At 39.0% G+C, this 19,185-nt stretch overlaps 1 protein-coding gene across 11 annotated transcripts in view; it reads left to right on the top strand.

Moving 5' to 3' along the window:
• Nucleotides 1-19,185, top strand: part of LOC140196997 (RNA-binding protein 12-like) — a 185,324-nt gene that overhangs the window by 2,664 nt on the left and 163,475 nt on the right. For 6 of the 11 annotated variants that reach the window (XM_072256943.1, XM_072256952.1, XM_072256956.1 and 3 more), the window contains one exon: nt 674-7,139. The exons of 3 other annotated variants lie outside the window; for them this stretch is intronic. In XM_072256943.1, coding sequence (XP_072113044.1) covers nt 702-2,912 — 2,211 coding nt within the window. In that variant the 5' untranslated portion in view covers nt 674-701 and the 3' untranslated portion in view covers nt 2,913-7,139. Of the gene's footprint in view, nt 1-673; nt 7,140-9,250; nt 17,260-19,185 lie in introns of those variants that run through there. 2 more of the 11 variants (XR_011885841.1, XR_011885839.1) reach the window with 1 other exon arrangement.

Genomic DNA, 19,185 nt, shown 5'->3' with positions numbered 1-19,185 from the left:
AAGTGAGTTTGAAATTGGCATGGTTGTGGAACTGCTTGCTCTTTCATGGTATTTTACATCTAATTTTTATTTGATCACCTAGAGTAAGCAAACCAGGTTACTGTTTGAGAAAAGTAATATTGCACCTAGTGTTAGCAGAATATTAATTGGTAAGAGATGAAGAAAAGATTTGATATTCTGTACATTCTTAACAGAAGCCTAAGGAAGAAGTTGATAAATTATGGTCATTTTTGTAGAATTTTATTTGTTTTTTAAGAAATGGGTCTTTTACTCATTGGGGAAAGAAGAGTAGAGTAGAAGTAAACTGGATGTGACTGGGTAGTTACACATTTGCTATTCACCATGAATTGCATTCCACTTGATACCAGTAAACTACAGTTTAGCTTTTCTCATGTTAAATAGAATTTCAGCTGTTCTTCAGGCCTAGTGTTGCATTGATGTGGCAGAGTAGTTATCTTCCGAATTTTCGAATGTAACTCCATTTGGTCTTGGTTAATGAGTTGAGGGTTCTTGAAATTTGCCTTTTTTTAAACTTGATATGTTAAAAATTATTGTGCAGAGTAAGAAGAATTTGCTTCATTTTGTTTGAGCATTTCTCACTTATTATTTAATGAAGTACCCAGAAACTTTTGAAATAATTTGACGTCATCCTGTGTGCCTTTCTTGCTTGCAGGTGACTTTTTCTATTGATCAAGCTCAGCATGGCTGTGGTTATCCGCTTGCAGGGGCTCCCAGTTTCTGCAGGAACCTTGGATATTCGTCACTTCTTCTCTAGATTAACCATTCCTGATGGAGGGGTGCATATTATTGGTGGTGAACTGGGAGAGGCATTCATTGTGTTTGCCACGGATGAAGATGCTCGGCTTGCCCTGATGCGGTCGGGTGAAATTCTCAAAGGGAACAGAGTAAAGCTAACACTAAGTAGCAGAATTGAAATGCAGAATATAATTGAAATGAGTCGTAAGCAATATACACGCACCGGTGATGTGACCAATTCTGGAAGGTTGGGATTGAACAATACTGGCACAAGTGGGTTAGGTAACATATCTTCTACACTAGCTGTGAACTTGGTTTCGGCTATGCATCAAGGAGTCAATAGAGGTTCATTTCATCCCAGTGATATTGGAAATTCTGATATGGACAACTATGGCTCTCGTATGGATCCCATGATGAGTGGTACTGTGTCCACCATGGCATTATCTTCACAGAATCTTGCAGTTGGTCCAGCTCACTCTATGTCTACATTATTTGGCATGACTTCCAGAGGATTGGGAGGTAGTTCTGATAAATTTAATGGCTCTACTTCAGTGGATCCCTCTGCTGATTCAATTTACAGTCAATTAAGAGAACCAAGAGCACCTTTTAATTCTGATCATCTTTATTTACGTCTGAAAAGTATGCCCTATTCTGTAAGGGAGCAGCAAGTAAGAGAATTCTTCCATGACTTACAAATTGAATCAGTTCGTCTAATGAAGGATTATTGGGGCCTAAGTAACGGAGAGGGTTTAGTTCGATTCGCCAGTGCTTGGGATGCAACAGAAGGATTAAAACGTCACAAACAATACATGGGGCAAAGATTTGTTCAGGTCTTTCGAGCTACAGAAGCAGAATGGCTTTCTGAAGGAAATGATTTATTTGTAGAAGATACTCATTCTGATATAAACCAAGGAAATAGAGGTCAGTCCCCTCCTCGCGAAGAAAAATATCATTCCCGAAGACGATCAAGATCACCACGAAGGCGCAGATCACGATCTCGTTCTCCTTACGATCAAAATTTTTATGTGCAACTAAAAAATATGCCCTATGGTATCTCCAAAAGAGATGTGCAAAATTTCTTTGAGGATTTGAACATTGCAGATGATCAAATTTATCTTCTATATGATCTTGATCGTAAAAGTACCAAGGAAGGCTTTGTGAAGTTTAAAAGTGCTGTTGAGCATCGGAAAGCTCTAAGGTATCATAAAGAATGCATCAGAAACCGTGCAGTTTATGTTTATCCCATCTCTAAGAAAGGCATGTTGGACTTTATGGACCATGTCAAGAAGCAAAGATCAAGAGAAAGGTCAGCTTTTAACATTGAAGATGAAAGGTCCCTGTCAAGAGAAGAGGCTTATTCCTCATCAAGATTGTACATTTATGCCCGTAACCTTCCTTTTGATGTCTCCAAATCTGAGATTCGTAAATTTTTTGAAGGTTTTGGTGTGGCTGATTATGGAATCCATATACTTGTTGATAGTAATGGCATTGGATTAGGGGAGGCTGTGGTCAAGTTCAAGTCTGAGGATGAAGTACTAAGGGCTGAGTGCTTATATGGTAAAAAGCTTGGAGGAAGAGAAGTTTTGCTAAAGCCAATTTCTTCACAAGAGATATTTGAACTTGGTGTTGGTTCTGTGCATGAAAGAACCAAAAGCCAGAAGGAGTGGGACTATTTTGGTTCTTATAGTAGTGGTGGTGATCATTCTTTGTCTCTTGATATGCATGAATCATCTGAGCCTTTCGAACCTTCCAGTGGTTTGGGTTCTGTGCCCTCCATGCAAAGACCAAGATATAGCCAAGAAGAAGAATTTTACAGAGGATTTGACATGAGAAATGACACTTCTGGAGGCTACACTGGAGGTGGATTTGGATCTGGATTTGATTCAGGCTGTCAAAGTAATATGAGAATGTCCAGTGGCAATGCTCTTGTGAAGGCTTTTAACCTCCCTTTCAAAATCTCGGTTAATGAAATACTGGATTTCTTCTATGGCTATCGTGTTATTCCTGATTCTGTCACCGTACGGTACAATGAGAAGGGTTTACCTGCTGGTGATGCTGTTATTGCATTTGAAACAGTTGATGAAGCGGTGGCTGCTGTTCGAGAACTGAATGAAAAGCCAATTGGACAAAGGAATGTCAAACTAACCTTGCTATAAGTTTAGTGGAACCTGACGTTTTTTAATGAACAGATTTTAGATTCTCTGAAGTAAAATGCAGATGCTGTCTGGCCGTTGGTTCCACTGAATGAATAACTTAATGAGTTGCTATCATTTGTAACTTTCAGGCAAATATGAGTCGTGTTGAAGTTGGTCTTTGTTTCAGGAGTTACCAGAAAATAGTTGGTTCTGGTTTAACTACTTTGGGGTATATTATATTTTGTCTTGATTGCTATAGTTTACAAGATTATATTCTAATGTTCAGTTCCTTTGATTTGATGGGGTTTGAAAGTTAAATGCTGTTGTCATATAGATGGTTTGGAAGTAAACGTGAGTAGTTTAGCATGCAGAAATTCTGCATCAGTTTTATTTTTCACTGTAAAAGGATGATTGAGTGAAATCTTTTAAACTCCATCCTGAACAATACTGTGTAACTTTTTTAAACCTTCGATTTTGTTTTCTGCTTACCCTGGTTTTATTTAAGGAGGGTAAGTGGTTCTGAGGTGGACATGTACTGACCAAATTTTATTCTAACCATGCCCTTAATATTAATGCGTAATTTCATTAATTGACTTAGAAGCATATGTGCATTGTGTCAATCAACAAAATGGAGACCAGGTCAGCTGGTATAAAAAAGATCAATTAGATCACTAAGAATTAGTTTATTTGAAACCACTACAAAAAAAAGATTCTATTTTCCCCTTGTATATTGAAGGAATATATAAATGACTTGCTTTTTGAATAAGATATAGCTTATTGGTCAAGCATATAAGTGTGTATTTTATTCAGTCTCTTGCCAAATAAGGGTGTCTTGTTAGTGAAAAAATATGAAAACTGGTCCCTAAACATTATTTGTTTAGCAGCATAGGAAGTTACTTACAAGTGTTTGTTTAAGGTTGTGGAGTAAGGTAGTGCAGTTCCATACCTAAAAAAACGAATTAATACATGTTTCAAAGTTACTCCCTCTAATTATATGAATTTGTACAGTGTGATTCTTGTCAAGAAAGACAGCAGGAATTTAATTTTTGCATTTGTAGGCTTGTTTAAGTTTTAATTAAAAATCTTGAATATCTTACTGGATTTGTGTTTACTCAAACATCTTGTGTTGTGTCGGGTTAAGGTAGCGAATTTCATAGTAAGTTTCTTGTGGTTTTTATATTTTAAGAACACACTTAACCATATTTCATGTTTCAAAGATCCTGCAAAAGTTGTATTTTCTATTTGCACTTATTCTATACATTTTTCCCTATCTAATTTCATTGGATACTAGATGGATCAGCTAATATGTGGTATGCATTTTCTGGTAGGTTTATTTGAATGAAATAGGTTCTTTTGAAGCAGCTTTTTGTTAGATGTGAAGTGAGCAAACAAACATTTCTTGCTAGGCTAGAATATTCAAGTTATGAAGCACAGGATCATGCTAGTTACTTAGGTGTTTTTTTTAATGTGATGCCAGCAGTAAAAACTAGCTGGAAAATTACTGACTTTACAACTCTGAAAATAGTATTTTACAGACGATCAGCATTGATGCAAATACAGCAAAATAAATTCAAATAATTTAGGTGAATTATATTTGTCATCTTCCTGTTATGTCATGTAAAAATAATAGGTGATATTTATTTGTACCTTATAAATTGTAAGCACTGTGTTTTCTCAGAGTATCTGTTTGCTTCAGAGAGTGTGAGTGAATGGCAAGTGACCACTTTTGAGATACAAATAGCCTTTCTTTCATAAGTTGTTTTGAAATAAACTTGGTTTTGTGTTCAGTAATCTTGGAATTGCCCTTCCTGGGAAGGCTGGCATTTATTACTGACCTCATATTTCCTATTGAGAATATTTGCCTTGACTGCCTCATGTAGCAATATCCTGGTCCTGATACTCACTTTAAAACAGCTACTTTTATTTATATAAGGTATGACACTAGCCTCTAGAAGTTTTCCCCGAGTCGTATTCTCTTCGAGGCCAACTGTAACATCAAAGAACCAGAATCAAGTGAATAATCACAAGCCTGCTTCAGAAATTTTGTTCTTGCATTTGTATTTTGACTGAGGTTCTAATATGGTTTTAAACTTAGTTATCTTACAGAACCCAAATTATGATTGGTGAGCAGGCTATTAGGTTGTTATGGCCTTGCACTATTTCCAACCCTCAGAAAATGGGAGTAAACTGATGTGATTGGCTACGTTAAATGCAACCAGCTTTTGTGGCAAGGCTTGAGGAATGCTCACATGGACCTAGATTTTTATAAATTGTTGGTGAACAATGGTGTTACTGCTTTATGAAACAGTTAAGTCGGGAGTTTAGCTTGTTCTGAAGTTAATGTCTGCGATACTCTAGCTGGAATGTTGTCAGGGCTTTGGCTGCTGTAATGATAGAAGCAGAGAATGATCATGCAGTTGTAATTTCTGGTTGATAATGTTGGTGGTTACCTGGATTCTATGAGAGTTACTATCTACTTGATTTCTTGTAGGTGGTGTTGCAAATACCAGTTATGTTTCGACTTTGCATGTTAGTCATAGATGATCTCTAGCCTCTTCATTTCATTATTTTGTGCATGTGTTCAACACTAGGTTCGTCCTAAATGTAGCAGAGTTTCAGAGCTTTGACCCAATCTAGAGATTACCTGGTTCAGAAAATGACACGTTTTTTAAAGCCTGCATGTGGGTAGTCCTGTAACCTCCCTTTAGGCAAAACTGAAAATAAAATGTTGCTTTTTGTGTAGTCATCTATATTCTTAAGTGAAATGGATCTACCTGTTTTGCTATGCAAGGCAATGAAAATTATAAATATCTAGGTCCATATAGTTGCTGGTTTGATAGAAAAGGTGTAAAATAGAAAATCAGAGATTTTTTATAGAAAATTTTTTTAAGGATTTAATTCTGTGTGCAGTAAATGAGTTTTATTAATTTTCAGAGGTCCTTTTTAGTCTTCGTTTTGCAGCACCACAGTTATTCTTTATAAGACACACCATTGTCATTTCATTCATTTTGGATTCAAGTCTTTACACATCTTTGGCATTTACTTGCTTGTATTTAATTGCATTTATTAAATTGGAGAAGAAACTTGACAGTGTACTGAATTGTCCCAGCCCCTCTTTTTCCCACTCTTCCACCTATTCAAGAGAGTACGGCCAAATTCTACTTGATGGACATTTTTCTTTAATGACGACTTTGGCTTGGCATCAGACAGACTTAGAAAAATGTTGATCGTAAGATAATAATGACAAGATATAGGAATACAGTTAGGCCATTTGACCCATCGAGTCTGTTCTGTTATTCCATCATGAAAGATTTATTAGCCTCTCAACCCTATTCTTCCTTCTCCTGATAACTTTTGATGTCCTGACTAATCAAGAACCTATCAACTTCCACTTCAAATATACCCAAAGACTTAACCAATGAATTCCACAGATTCACTGTCCTCTGGGTAAAGAAATTCCTCCTTATCTCTGTTCTAAAGGGATATCCTTCTGTTCCGAGGATGTTATCTTTGGTCCTAGAATCCCCCACTATCCTAGAATCCTCTCCACATCCACTCTGCCTCAGCCTTTCAGTATTCGATGGGTTGCAATAAGATCCACATTCTTTCTTCTAAACTCTGGTGAGTACCCACCCAGAGCCATCAAACGCTCTTCATATGGTAATCCTTTCATTCCCGGGATCAGTCTTGGGAACCTCCTCTGGACCCTCTCCAGTGCCAGCACAAATGCCATGTTCAGATATTCAGAAGTCAAAATTAAAAATGAGGTGCACAAGTTTTTGATAAGATCTGAATTGCACTTTAAACAAAACAAAAACTTTATTTCATATCCATGGAGATCTAAACTGGCACAGCATCTGCAGGTAGATTGCTTAGTGTAAGTGCTAGAGAGCTGCAAAATTTAATAGTCTGCCAGTAAAGTCCATGAGGAGACATTTACGAAGTATATCTGGAGATGGCCTGTTTCCGTGCTGTAATTGTTATATGGAAAAATGCTGATAAAGGTTGGTCAGTATTTTGAGGGAATTCCCAAACCTCATGCCATTTTTTTGCAACATTGTGCCGTTACATTTAATGTATTTTTAAAGGGACTTGTACAGTTACTCACTTTTTTTAATAAAGACATTTTTCAAAACAGTTACTTTTTTGAACACTCAAGCCTCTTTAAATTGTAAAGTAACTTCGTAAATAATGTTCAATGACTTAAAAATAGTCATAAAAATAGTCAAAATCCACTTAACATTTTTATGTGGTTTAATGAGATTTGTACAGCATGTAAAAATACTGTACTTAAACCTTGGTGGTTTTGATAAAATTCACATTGATGAATAGAGTTCAGTTAGAACAACCTTTTAGTTTGATCTCTGATGGTAAATTTTGTCAGACTTGGAGCATACTTTGTTCCAATATCCAGATGAAAAAAGATGCTTTTATCACTGTTTTGATAATTCATAAATTGGGAAGTACTCCACTGGTGAATAATTGTGATTCTTTTATACTGAAAGTTTACAGCCAACATTTATCTTTAAAAACATTAAGCTTGTGATTATATTTACATCAATTGTGAAGGTCACTTTCATGGGTCTTGCATTCTATGGGATTAGTCATCACCTGACCCACAATGTGCTCTTTGTGAATCCACCTGTTGGTGTGTAATAATTTGTGCAATAGCATTCATCATCCATTAGCTATCATCAATACAAAGGGCAGTATAATCACAGGTAAATTGGATAGTGCAAGTATATAAAATGTAGTAACATCATTCCCTGGTGGCTAAATAAATAAGGTAAAACAATTTATTCTGCAATGAGTAATTATTTCATATAAATGAGTGAACAGGTTTACACTGAAATAAAATCTGACAAGAGACCATAGATTGGAAAAACTCAGGTCTGGCACTGTCTGTGGGAAAACAGACATGTTGGCACAGAGAGAGAAAAACAAGTCAGTTTTAAATTGTAGAGAAGAGGTGGGACAAAAGGGTTATCTGTCAGAGGGTGATGCATTGGTAGGCTTTGGGATAGGTGGAGGAGTTCTATTAGTTGGGACAAATGTGCATTTGGAGGGTGCTAATGCAACAATCTAAGGTGTTGCAGATATCGGCTGTGTTATATATTTGCTCTAGAAAGAAAGAGGGTAAAATTGAGTCAAAATCACATTTTTGACTTCCAGTAGAAATGGCTTGTTCTGATATAAAGAATGAAAATGTGTTCTGGAACTTGGAAAATTTAACATTTACTGTAGGGAGATTGAGGTGCTGTTCCAAAAGCTTGTATCAGGTCTTGAGATAGCAAGAGGCCATTTAGAGATTAGAGTGGGATTGGGGTTGAGAATTAAAATAGAAGGCAGCAGGAAATGTTATTGTCATCCTTATCGCCTGAACTTGGCTACTTTGCAGAAAGTGATCACCTGATTCGTGTTTTGGTTTCTTCAATGTAGAGAAGACCACATTGTCAATACTGAGAGTAGTATACTTGATTGGAAGAAGAACAAGTGAATCAATCACTACTGGCAGGACTTTTTGGGTCTTTGGATAGTGGACTTTATACACCCTAATAAAGTGCACAAATATAATTATTTTCCTTCATGTATTTTGTAGGCAGATGGACTTAACAGACAATTTATTTCAAAATTTTGTTTAGAATTTTACAGAATGCTTAGAATTTCACAGGATAGTTACTGTCAGTGACCTAGTTCAAGTGAATAATATGGGCTAGTAGTATGACTTATAACATAGCATATAAAAATCAACTTTGATCATGTCTGCATCAAATCGTGTCTGTTATCCAGTACCAACACTCAGTTTGCGTTTGTTTGTTACCACTTTCTTGATGCAAATCAATGCGGATTAAAAGTAATAAAAAGGTGCCTTGTGTGCACATCTGTCAAAGGATATGTAGACTGGATAAATGGCATGTCAGTTTCTGATCTAGTAAATAACAAATATATTGACAAATTTCTTGAATATTAAGCATGTTTTTGCAGAACTAAAATAATTTGTAGAAGAAAAATTTTCCCTTCCACTCAAATGTGAGATAAATAGTGCTGACTTGAAAATTAGCTTACTTCACATCTGAACATTTTGTGCAAAATTTGTGTGTGGTGCTGTCCCTGGCTTGTGGGTGGAAAAGGACTTGTAACTCTGAAGCTGATTTGTAATAAAATCAAAGTTCTCAGAATAAATTTGGGTGAAGACCACATCTCTTAAAATATGGTTGTTTCACTTGGTGAAATTAGAAGTGGTTCTGCATTCCAGTAAGAAATATTCTTAGAATTTATGTTTTTGGACCCATTTTATGAAACTAAAAAGGAGAAGTTGCTTTACTTTTTGTTCACAATTGGTCATTGTTCTGTTACAGGCATCTCTTCTGGATATTTCTGGATGGATGGTTTACTCTTCCCAATGGGTGGCTGGGGATCATAAGAACAGAAGATTTGATTTATCTTGTTAATGTCTTGACAAACCGGCAGGGTATTCCATTATTTAGTTGATGATCTAAGATTGAATATTGTCCATCCTTTAAAAAAAATTGGAACTGTTTATACCAGTGAAACTTGGAATAACTTCATTGACCATTCTTTTAAAAATGCAGAAGTTTACTTAAGTGTGGAAAAAAAAGGTGAAAAATCTCCTCAGATAATTCTGTGGATATCGCTGAGTATGGCTGAACAGAAACACCCATTAAGCAAGTTTTTTTTAACTGTAATTTAATATTTAAATTTTACACTTGCTCACCGTTGAATGTGCGCACATCACAGATGGGCATAATGTGATACGAACTTAATTATAAGCCATATGTTTTAGAAGACAGAGGAACAGAATTTGGCCGTTCAGTCCATCAAGTGCTCTGCTATTCCATCATGGCTAATTTATTATCACTCAACCACATTATCCTACCTTCTTCCCATAACCTTTGACACCCTGACTAACCAAAAGCTTATTGACCTCCGCTTTGAATTTATTCAATGACTTGGTCTTCACAGCCATCCGTGGCAGTGAAATAATAGGTTCATTTATTATCAAAGTATACAATTCTGAAATTCCACAGATTCACCATCCTTTAGCTAAAGAAATATATCCTAAACTCTGTTTTAAATGGACATCCCTCTATCCTGAAACTATGGCCTCTGGTTGTAGACTCTCCCTCTATAGGAAACGTCCACTCTTATCTCGGCTTTTCAATATTCGATAGGTTTCAATGAGATCTGACATGAGAATGAGTCTGACATTAGTGGTGGGTAAGTTATTGGAAGGTATTCTGTGGGACTGGATATATGTATTTGGATAGGCATGGACTGATGAAGGGTAGTCAGCATGGCTTCATGTGTGGTAGGTCATGTCTAACCAATTTTGGAGTTTTTTGAGGAAGTTGCCAGGAAAGTAGATGAAGACAACATCCACTGCCTTGCCTTCATGGACTTGGGTAAGGCATTTGACAAGTTTCAGCCTGGGAGACTGAAGAAAGTTCAGTCACTTGGCTTTCAGGATGAGGTAGTAAATTGGCTTTGTGGGAGAAGCCAGAGAATGGTGGTAGAAGGTTGCGTCTCTGACTGGTGGTGTGCTGCTGGGATGGGTGCTGGGTCCCTTGTTGTTTGTCATCTATATCAATGACCTGGATGATAAAGTGGTTAACTGGATCAGCAAATTTGCAGATGACACCAAGTTTTGAGGGTGTAATGGACAGTGAGGAAGGCTATCATGACTTGCAGAGGGATCTGCATCAACCAGAAAGATGGGCTAAAAATGGCAGATGGGATGTAATGCAGACAAGTGCAAAGTTTTGCACTTCCGTAGGACCAACCTATTAGGAAAGATGGAATAGGTTGGGACTGTGTTCGTCAGAACATAGAAGATTGAGAGGAGATTTGAAAGAGGTATTCAGAATTATGAGGGGTATAGGTAGGGTAAATGGAATCAAGTTTTTTCCAATGAGGTTGGGTGGGATTACAAGTAGAGGATGTGGTTTAAGGGTGAAAAGTGAGAAGTTTAAAGGGAACAATTTTACTCAGAAGGCTGTGAGAGTGAAATCAGCTGCCAGCACAAGTGGTCCATGCGGGCTTGATTTCAATGTTTAAAGGAAGTTTGGATAGGTAAATTGCAGGGATATGGAGGGCTGTAGTCCTAGTGGAGGCCGTTGGGTCTAGGCACTTTAAATGGTTCTGGCATGGACTAGATGTGCCGAAAGGTTGTCTCCATGCTGTACTTCTCTATGATTCTATCCTCATTCTTCTGGCCTCCAGCGAGTAGGCCCAGAACCATCAAACACTCTTCATGTTAATGTTTTCATTCCTGGAATCCTAAACATAAACCTCTTCTGGATGCTCTCTGATGCCAGCACATCTTTTCTTAAATAAGGGGCCCAAAACTGCTCTCAATACTCCCAAGTGCAATCTGAGAAATGCCTTCTAAAACTTCCCATAACATCTTTGTTTTTATATTCTAGTTCTCTTGAAATGAATGTCAACATTGCATTTTCTTTCCTTACCACTGACTCAAGCTTTTAGGGAATCCTACATGAAGACTCCCAAGTCCTTCATATCTCTGATTTTTATAAAAAATAGTCCACAACTTTATTCCTTCTACCAAGGCGCATGACCACGATATTGCTACTTTGCCTATTCTTCCAATCTGACTAGATCCTTCAACACTGTCTGTCCCTCCACCTATCTTTGAATCATCTGCAAAATTGGCCACAAAACTAGGTTTCAATTCTGCCATCCAAATCATTGACATATAATGTGAAACCTCTGCAGAGCACCATTAGTCACTGGCAGCCAACTAGAGAAGGCCTGCTTCACTCCCACTCTGCCATATGTCAGTCTGCCAATCTTCCGTCCATGCAGTATGTTTCCTGTAATACCATGGGGTCTTATTACACAGCCTGATTGTGGTGCCTTGTCTTCTGAGAATCCAAGTAAACAACATTCACTAACTCTCCTTTGTCTATCTTGCCTGTTATTTCCTGAATTCCAAAAGATTTGTCAGGCAAGATTTCCCTTTAATGAAACCATATTGATTTTGGCCTATTTTGTCAAGTGCTTCCAAGTACCCTGAAACCTCATCCTTAATAATGGACTCCAGCGTCTTACCAACCACTGAAGTCAGGCTAACTGACCTATAATTTATAATATTGGATGTCCAGTCCTTATATACTTCCATCCCCCATCAGGAAGGTCTTAAAGCTCTACGCTTCTTTTTGGATTCCAGACCTAATCAGTTCCCCTCTACCACCACTCTGCTCTGTCTAGCGGAATTAGTCCTTACTCTTAATAATTTCTCCTTTGGCTCCTCCCACTTCCTCCAAACTAAAGGTGTAGCTATGGGCACCCACATGGGTCCTAGCTATGCCTGCCTTTTTGTTGGGTTTGTGGAACAATCTATGTTCCGTGCCTATTCTGGTATCTGTCCCCCACTTTTCCTTCGCTACATCGATGACTGCATTGGCGCTGCTTCCTGCACGCATGCAGAACTCGTTGACTTTATTAACTTTGCCTCCAACTTCCACCCTGCCCTCAAGTTTACCTGGTCCATTTCCAACACCTCCCTCCCCTTTCTAGATCTTTCTGTCTCTGTCTCTGGAGACAACTTATCCACTGATGTCTACTATAAGCCTACTGACTCTCACAGCTATCTGGACTATTCCTCTTCTCACCCTGTCTCTTGCAAAAACGCCATCCCCTTCTCGCAATTCCTCTGTCTCCGCCGCATCTGCTCTCAGGATGAGGCTTTTCATTCTAGGACGAGGGAGATGTCTTCCTTTTTTAAAGAAAGGAGCTTCCCTTCCTCCACTATCAACTCTGCTTTTAAACGCATCTCCCCCATTTCATGTACATCTGCTCTCACTCCATCCTCTCGCCACCCCACTAGGAATAGGGTTCCCCTGGTCCTCACCTACCACCCCACCAGCCTCCGGGTCCAACATATTATTCTCCGTAACTTCCGCCACCTCCAACGGGATCCCACCACTAAGCACATCTTTCCCTCCCCCCCCCTGCATTCCGCAGGGATCGCTCCCTACACAACTCCCTTGTCCATTCGTCCCCCCCCATCCCTCCCCACTGATCTCCCTCCTGGCACTTATCCGTGTAAGTGGAACAAGTGCTACACATGCCCTTACACTTCCTCCCTTACCACCATTCAGGGCCCCAAACAGTCCTTCGAGGTGAGGCAACACTTCACCTGTGAGTCGACTGGGGTGATATACTGCGTCCGGTGCTCCCGATGTGGCCTTTTATATATTGGCGAGACCCGACGCAGACTGGGAGACCGCTTTGCTGAACATCTACGCTCTGTCCGCCAGAGAAAGCAGGATCTCCCAGTGGCCACACATTTTAATTCCACATCCCATTCCCATTCTGACATGTCCATCCACGGCCTCCTCTACTGTAAAGATGAAGCCATACTCAGGTTGGAGGAACAACACCTTATATTCCGTCTGGGTAGCCTGCAACCTGATGGCATGAACATCGACTTCTCTAACTTCCGCTAAGGCCCCACCTCCCCCTCGTACCTCATCTGCTACTCATTTTTATGCACACATTCTTTCTCTCACTCTCCTTTTTCTCCCTCTGTCCCTCTGAATATACCTCTTGCCCATCCTCTGGGTCCCCCCCCCCGTTGTCTTTGTTCCCGGACCTCCTGTCCCATGATCCTCTCGTATCCCCTTTTGCCTATCACCTGTCCAGCTCTTGGCTCTATCCCTCCCCCTCCGGTCTTCTATCATTTTGGATCTCACCCTCCCTCTCCAACTTTCAAATCCTTTACTCACTCTTCCTTCAGTTAGTCCTGACGAAGGGTCTCGGCCTGAAACGTTGACTGCACCTCTTCCTACAGATGCTGCCTGGCCTGCTGCGTTCATCAGCAACTTTGATGTGTGTTGCTTGAATTTCCAGCATCTGCAGAATTCCTGTTGTTGGCCTATAATTTCCTTTTTTTTTCCCTCTATCCCTCCCTCCTTGTGGAGTGACATTTGCAGTTTTCAATCCTCCACAACCATTCCAAAATCTAGTTCCCTGGAGTTTAAAATGGACTTTGTACCTCTACAATATGTGCGTTTTATCGCTGTCCCTTGATGTAGTTGAAGGTTTCCATTCTGTTAGGGCTATAAAGACATTTATGAACCATAAGAGGGGAAGTCTATGAGCTGATTGATAGTAAAAGGCACTGGGAAAATTGTATCTATATGAAATTTAGACGTATTGTGTGGTGATGCAGTTGTAACCATGGGGTCTCTGCATTGAATGTGAAAGAGACAAGTTTCCGAAATGGAAAATTTTATAAGAACAGAAAGGCTCGTGTAGGGTAGCCAGTTGGGCTGACAATTTAATTAATGTAGTTGACATTTGGGAACAAAATTTGACTCTTGGGGAGGGACTTGGGGTAAAAGAAGCAGCAAAAGAAGCTGATTAACAACTATGTGGCTTTATAGATGGAATGGATTACATGACTAAAGTGTAATTTTTTAAGAGTTGGTTTATTCAAGTCTTGAGGAAGCGTGTATTGCTTATTAGTTTAAGATTATTATAGTTGAAATGTTGGCACAGATATAGAGGCTGGACAGTCTCCTATAGCATGGTTTACATCTCCCAAGGTTGACATCAGTTAATGGGACAAGCCTTAACCTGCTCAGCTTTGAAGTAGAACACTGACATTGTATTTAAAAGACTATCTTGATTTTAATTGCTGTATGTGAGATCAGAACTTGGTAAATTAGGAAGTGATCCTCTTTATACTGTATTTGTAACTATTCCCATTCACTAGCATTATTTTAGGTATTGGTTACCAGAATCTGTTGCAAGCTCCACGTTGAGTAACAGAATTCAATAAAATGTTAGTTGACTGTCATTATCTTTCAGATATCTGGGGAGTTGAACCTCAAACTGCTCATCATGGTTACACCTGTTGAATATGAACTTTTGCTCAAACATCACAGGCAACAATTCAAAAATGCATTGTTACATGTACCTTCTTACTGCTTAAAGCCACACAGTAGTTTTGAGTTTTAATTTTAGATTAAAATGAATAGTTGGAATTATTACAGTAATCTATTGTTTTAATATATTGAAATCAAGAGTGTGAAGACTTATTTCTCCCCCAAAATGTTTGCAGTTCCTACAATTTTTTGATAAACTCATTGTCACTTTAATAACCATTATCCTGAAAGACATTCTGATCTGAGGCTGTGAACATGGAATACTGAAATGAATTTCCATTTTGTAGGCATACAATTTCTATGTGATTGATACCATATACTCTGGAGGTTTCCAATATAGAAAACCGGTGCTATATCTGATGGTATCCACAGAATGTTTTGCTGGCTTATTCATTGTTTAAAATGGCTGCACTAGATCTCCAGACACATTACAGGTCATCAAACAATATTAATAAAGAAATTCAGAAATGTTTGAAATTAAACATCTACATTTGTTTTCCATTATATGATTGATAAATGATAAACAACAGTGAATAAAATTGCTTCAATTCTTTCACGGTAGCTGTGTTCATAACTTTGCCAGCTATTTATATAAGTACATTAGAGAGAGAGTTAGAGTCAGGTTTTGAACTTAGTAAAATTAATGATTGAACTGGTGAAAATGCTGATTGAGAAGGCATCATAATTGCCACGGGTAAAAATACTGATAGAAACCAAATCTTTGAAAGATTTCTGTAGACTGCAAATTTTATTGACCACAATTCCCTCACCTTAATCAGATGGTGTGAGAAATTATTTGGGGAGGGAGAATTAAGAAATTAGTCAGGAACTTAGAAGCGTAAAAGGCAGTGTAAAGCTGATATGCTGGAACATGTCAATGTTAAGAAAGAGGATGTGCTGAAGTTTTTGAAAAACATTAGGATGGATAAGTCTCCAGGACCAGATGGGATGTAGCCCAGGTTACTACATCAGGCAAGTGAAGAGATTGCTGTTGGTGATGATCTTTGCATCCTCCCTGACTATAGGAGAAGACCAGAAGATTGGAGGGTGGCAAATAGAGTCATTGAACACTACGGCACAGAAACAGGCCTTTCAGCCTACCTAGCCGGTGCCAAAGTCTGATTCTGCCCAGTCCCATTGACTTGCACCTGTGCCATAGCTCTCCATACTCCTCCCATCCATCTACTCTTTCAAATTTTTTTGAAGAATTGAAATTGAATTTGAACCTGCATCTGCCACTACTCTTGAGTGAAAATGTTCTCCCTCACGTTCCTATTAAATATTTAAACTTTCATCCTTAACCTATGACCTCAGGTTGTAGACTCACCCAACCTCAGTGGAAAAAGTATACTTGCATTTACCCTATCTATACCCCTCATCATTTTACTTAACCTCTATCAAATCTCAACTCTTTCTCTTGCACTCCTTGGAATAAAGTCCTAACCTATTCAACCTTTCCCTATAAATAAAGTCCCGGCAGCATCCTTGTAAAATTTCTCTGCACTCTTTAGACCTTACTATATGTTTCCTGTAGGTAGGTGACCAGAACTGCACACAATTCACCAACTGGGTCTTAGCAGTGTCTTATACAACTTGAACGTAAAATCTCACTCAGCTGCTATACCTAGTTATGAAGGCTAACTTCTCTTTACCGCCCTATCTACCTGTGATGCACTTTTAAGGAATTATACATCTATATTCCCAGATTTCTCAGTTTCCTTCCACTCACCATGCAAGCCCTACCCTGGTTTGTCCTCCCAAAGTGCAACACCTCGCACTTGTCTGCGTTGGATTCCATCTGCCATTTTTCCAGTTGGTCCAGATCAAGCTTTGATAGCCTTCCTGGCTGTCCACTATGCTCCCAGTCTTGGTGTCAACTGCAAATTTCCTGATCCAGTTTACCACATCAATACATAGATAACTATACTGATCTTCAGGAGGACCAATTTTTCCCCATGCTGTCGTTTTGCTCTTAATATATCTGTAGAAGCCCTTGGTTTTCTCCTTCAATTCATCTGCTAGAGCACATTCATGCCTTTTTAGCTCTCCTGGTTTTCTCCTTAAATGCTCTTTTGCATTTCTTATAGTCCTCTAGTACCTTAATTGTTCCTTGCTTCCTTTATCTGCTAAAATTAATGTTCTCTGAAACAGGAATCAAACCTAAGCCACAGTGGTGAGAGCACAAAATCCTAACCATTAGACCAGCGTATTATTCCTTTGTTCAAGGAAACTAGTAGGAATAATTTTTGGAATTATATACCAGTGAGTCTTACATCAGTTGTGGAGAAACCATTGGAAAGAATTCTTAAGAGGTAGGAATTTCTCTTAATTTTTTTGAAGTGCAAGGGCATTAAGTACATAAATCGACTACAATTCACAAATGAAGCCAGTAATTTGATATTTTTCGCCTTCATTTAAAAACATACATTGCTACTTTTATCACAAATACTTTTCAGCTGTCAATATCATTGCCCAAGGAATGTATCAAAGAAGAATTGAATAAGTTTTTATACACTGATTCTTGGAAAAATTGAATTGTTATTTCATAATTGTAACACTATGGGCAATCTGAAATTAAAACAAAATGTAAGTAACAGTTCTTGTACTTTGCATCAGCAAATATTTGTAAAAAGAGTCATAGTTTTTAATTCAAGTTCATGGTCTTTATGAGCACGAGAAGTAAGAAGCTAAGCACATTTTATGCTATAGAGAATGGGGATGGTGAAGAGAACAAGGGAATACCTGATGGAGTGTAATTGAGTTGGAGCAACTGGAGGGATGGAGTGGAATGGAGTCTTTACTGGAAAGGGAGTGGGATACATAGTAAACAAGATAGCAATAGGAGTATATGGGTTTGTAGTTGATACTGGTTCATAACATGACCTGATATGCAATGAACAAGATGGGAAAGGGATGGAATTGGTTAGACAATGTGGAACTGAAATTAAGGTGGAAAGCAGGGAAGTAAAGGAGTTCTATACAAGAGTAGGAAGAAAAAGTTAAAGTATGACATAGGGTATAATTTAAAATAAAGATTGTTCCATGTAGCCCAGAAGGATGCACAGCTTCAACCTTTGTGAGAATATGTGTGGAGTTAAGAGAGAAGTTGCTTAACATGCATATGAGTTCTAACGGGTGGAGAACAGGCTGGTTGAACCTATGTTCAAGGAAGAAGCAAAGGGCCCTCAGGCCATTATGGTGCAGGATGGAGATGCAGGGCGTTTGGACATCAATGGTGAAAGTGAACCTGTTGCAAGCAGGGTATTACAAACTGTTAGATGAATAGAGGATCATGGGCTTGCTACAAAGGGACTGTAGTGGTTGGTTGGGAGGCTGTAAATTTTCCCTAACTGGAAGCCCTGGATGAACCATGAAATTTACAATCTGCTGAGGCCAGATCAGTGGCATTCAGGTCTGGCAATTACTGATAGTCATAGAAACATAGAAAATAGGTGCAGGAGTAGGCCATTCAGCCCTTCGAGCCTGCACCGCCATTTATTATGATCATGGCTGATCATCCAACTCAGAACCCTGCACCAGCCTTCCCTCCATACCCCCTGATCCCCGTAGCCACAAGGGCCATATCTAACTCCCTCTTAAATATAGCCAATGAACTGGCCTCAACTGTTTCCTGTGGCAGAGAATTCCACAGATTCACCACTCTCTGTGTGAAGAAGTTTTTCCTAATCTTGGTCCCAAAAGGCTTCCCCTTTATCCTCAAACTGTGACCCCTCGTTCTGGACTTCCCCAACATCGGGAACAATCTTCCTGCATCTAGCCTGTCCAATCCCTTTAGGATTTTATACGTTTCAATCAGATCCCCCCTCAATCTTCTAAATTCCAACGAGTGCAAGCCCAGTTCATCCAGTCTTTCTTCATATGAAAGTCCTGCCATCCCAGGAATCAATCTGGTGAACCTTCTTTGTACTCTCTCTATGGCAAGGATGTCTTTCCTCAGATTAGGGGACCAAAACTGCACACAATACTCCAGGTGTGGTCTCACCAAGGCCTTGTACAACTGCAGTAGTACCTCCCTGCTCCTGTACTCGAATCCTCTTGCTATAAATGACAGCATACCATTTGCCTTTTTCACCGCCTGCTGTACCTGCATGCCCACTTTCAATGACTGGTGTATAATGACACCCAGGTCTCGTTGCACCTCCCCTTTTCCTAATCGGCCACCATTCAAATAATAATCTGTTTTCCTATTTTTGCCACCAAAGTGGATAACTTCACATTTATCCACATTAAATTGCATCTGCCATGAATTTGCCCACTCACCCAACCTATCCAAGTCACCCTGCATCCTCTTAGCAACCTCCTCACAGCTAACACTGCCGCCCAGCTTCGTGTCATCCGCA

Source organism: Mobula birostris, chromosome 1 (assembly GCF_030028105.1).
Source record: "Mobula birostris isolate sMobBir1 chromosome 1, sMobBir1.hap1, whole genome shotgun sequence".
Classification (NCBI taxonomy): Eukaryota; Metazoa; Chordata; class Chondrichthyes; order Myliobatiformes; family Myliobatidae; genus Mobula; species Mobula birostris.
Note: the sequence above shows the minus strand (reverse complement) of the source record. Positions and strands in the feature narration are given on the sequence as shown.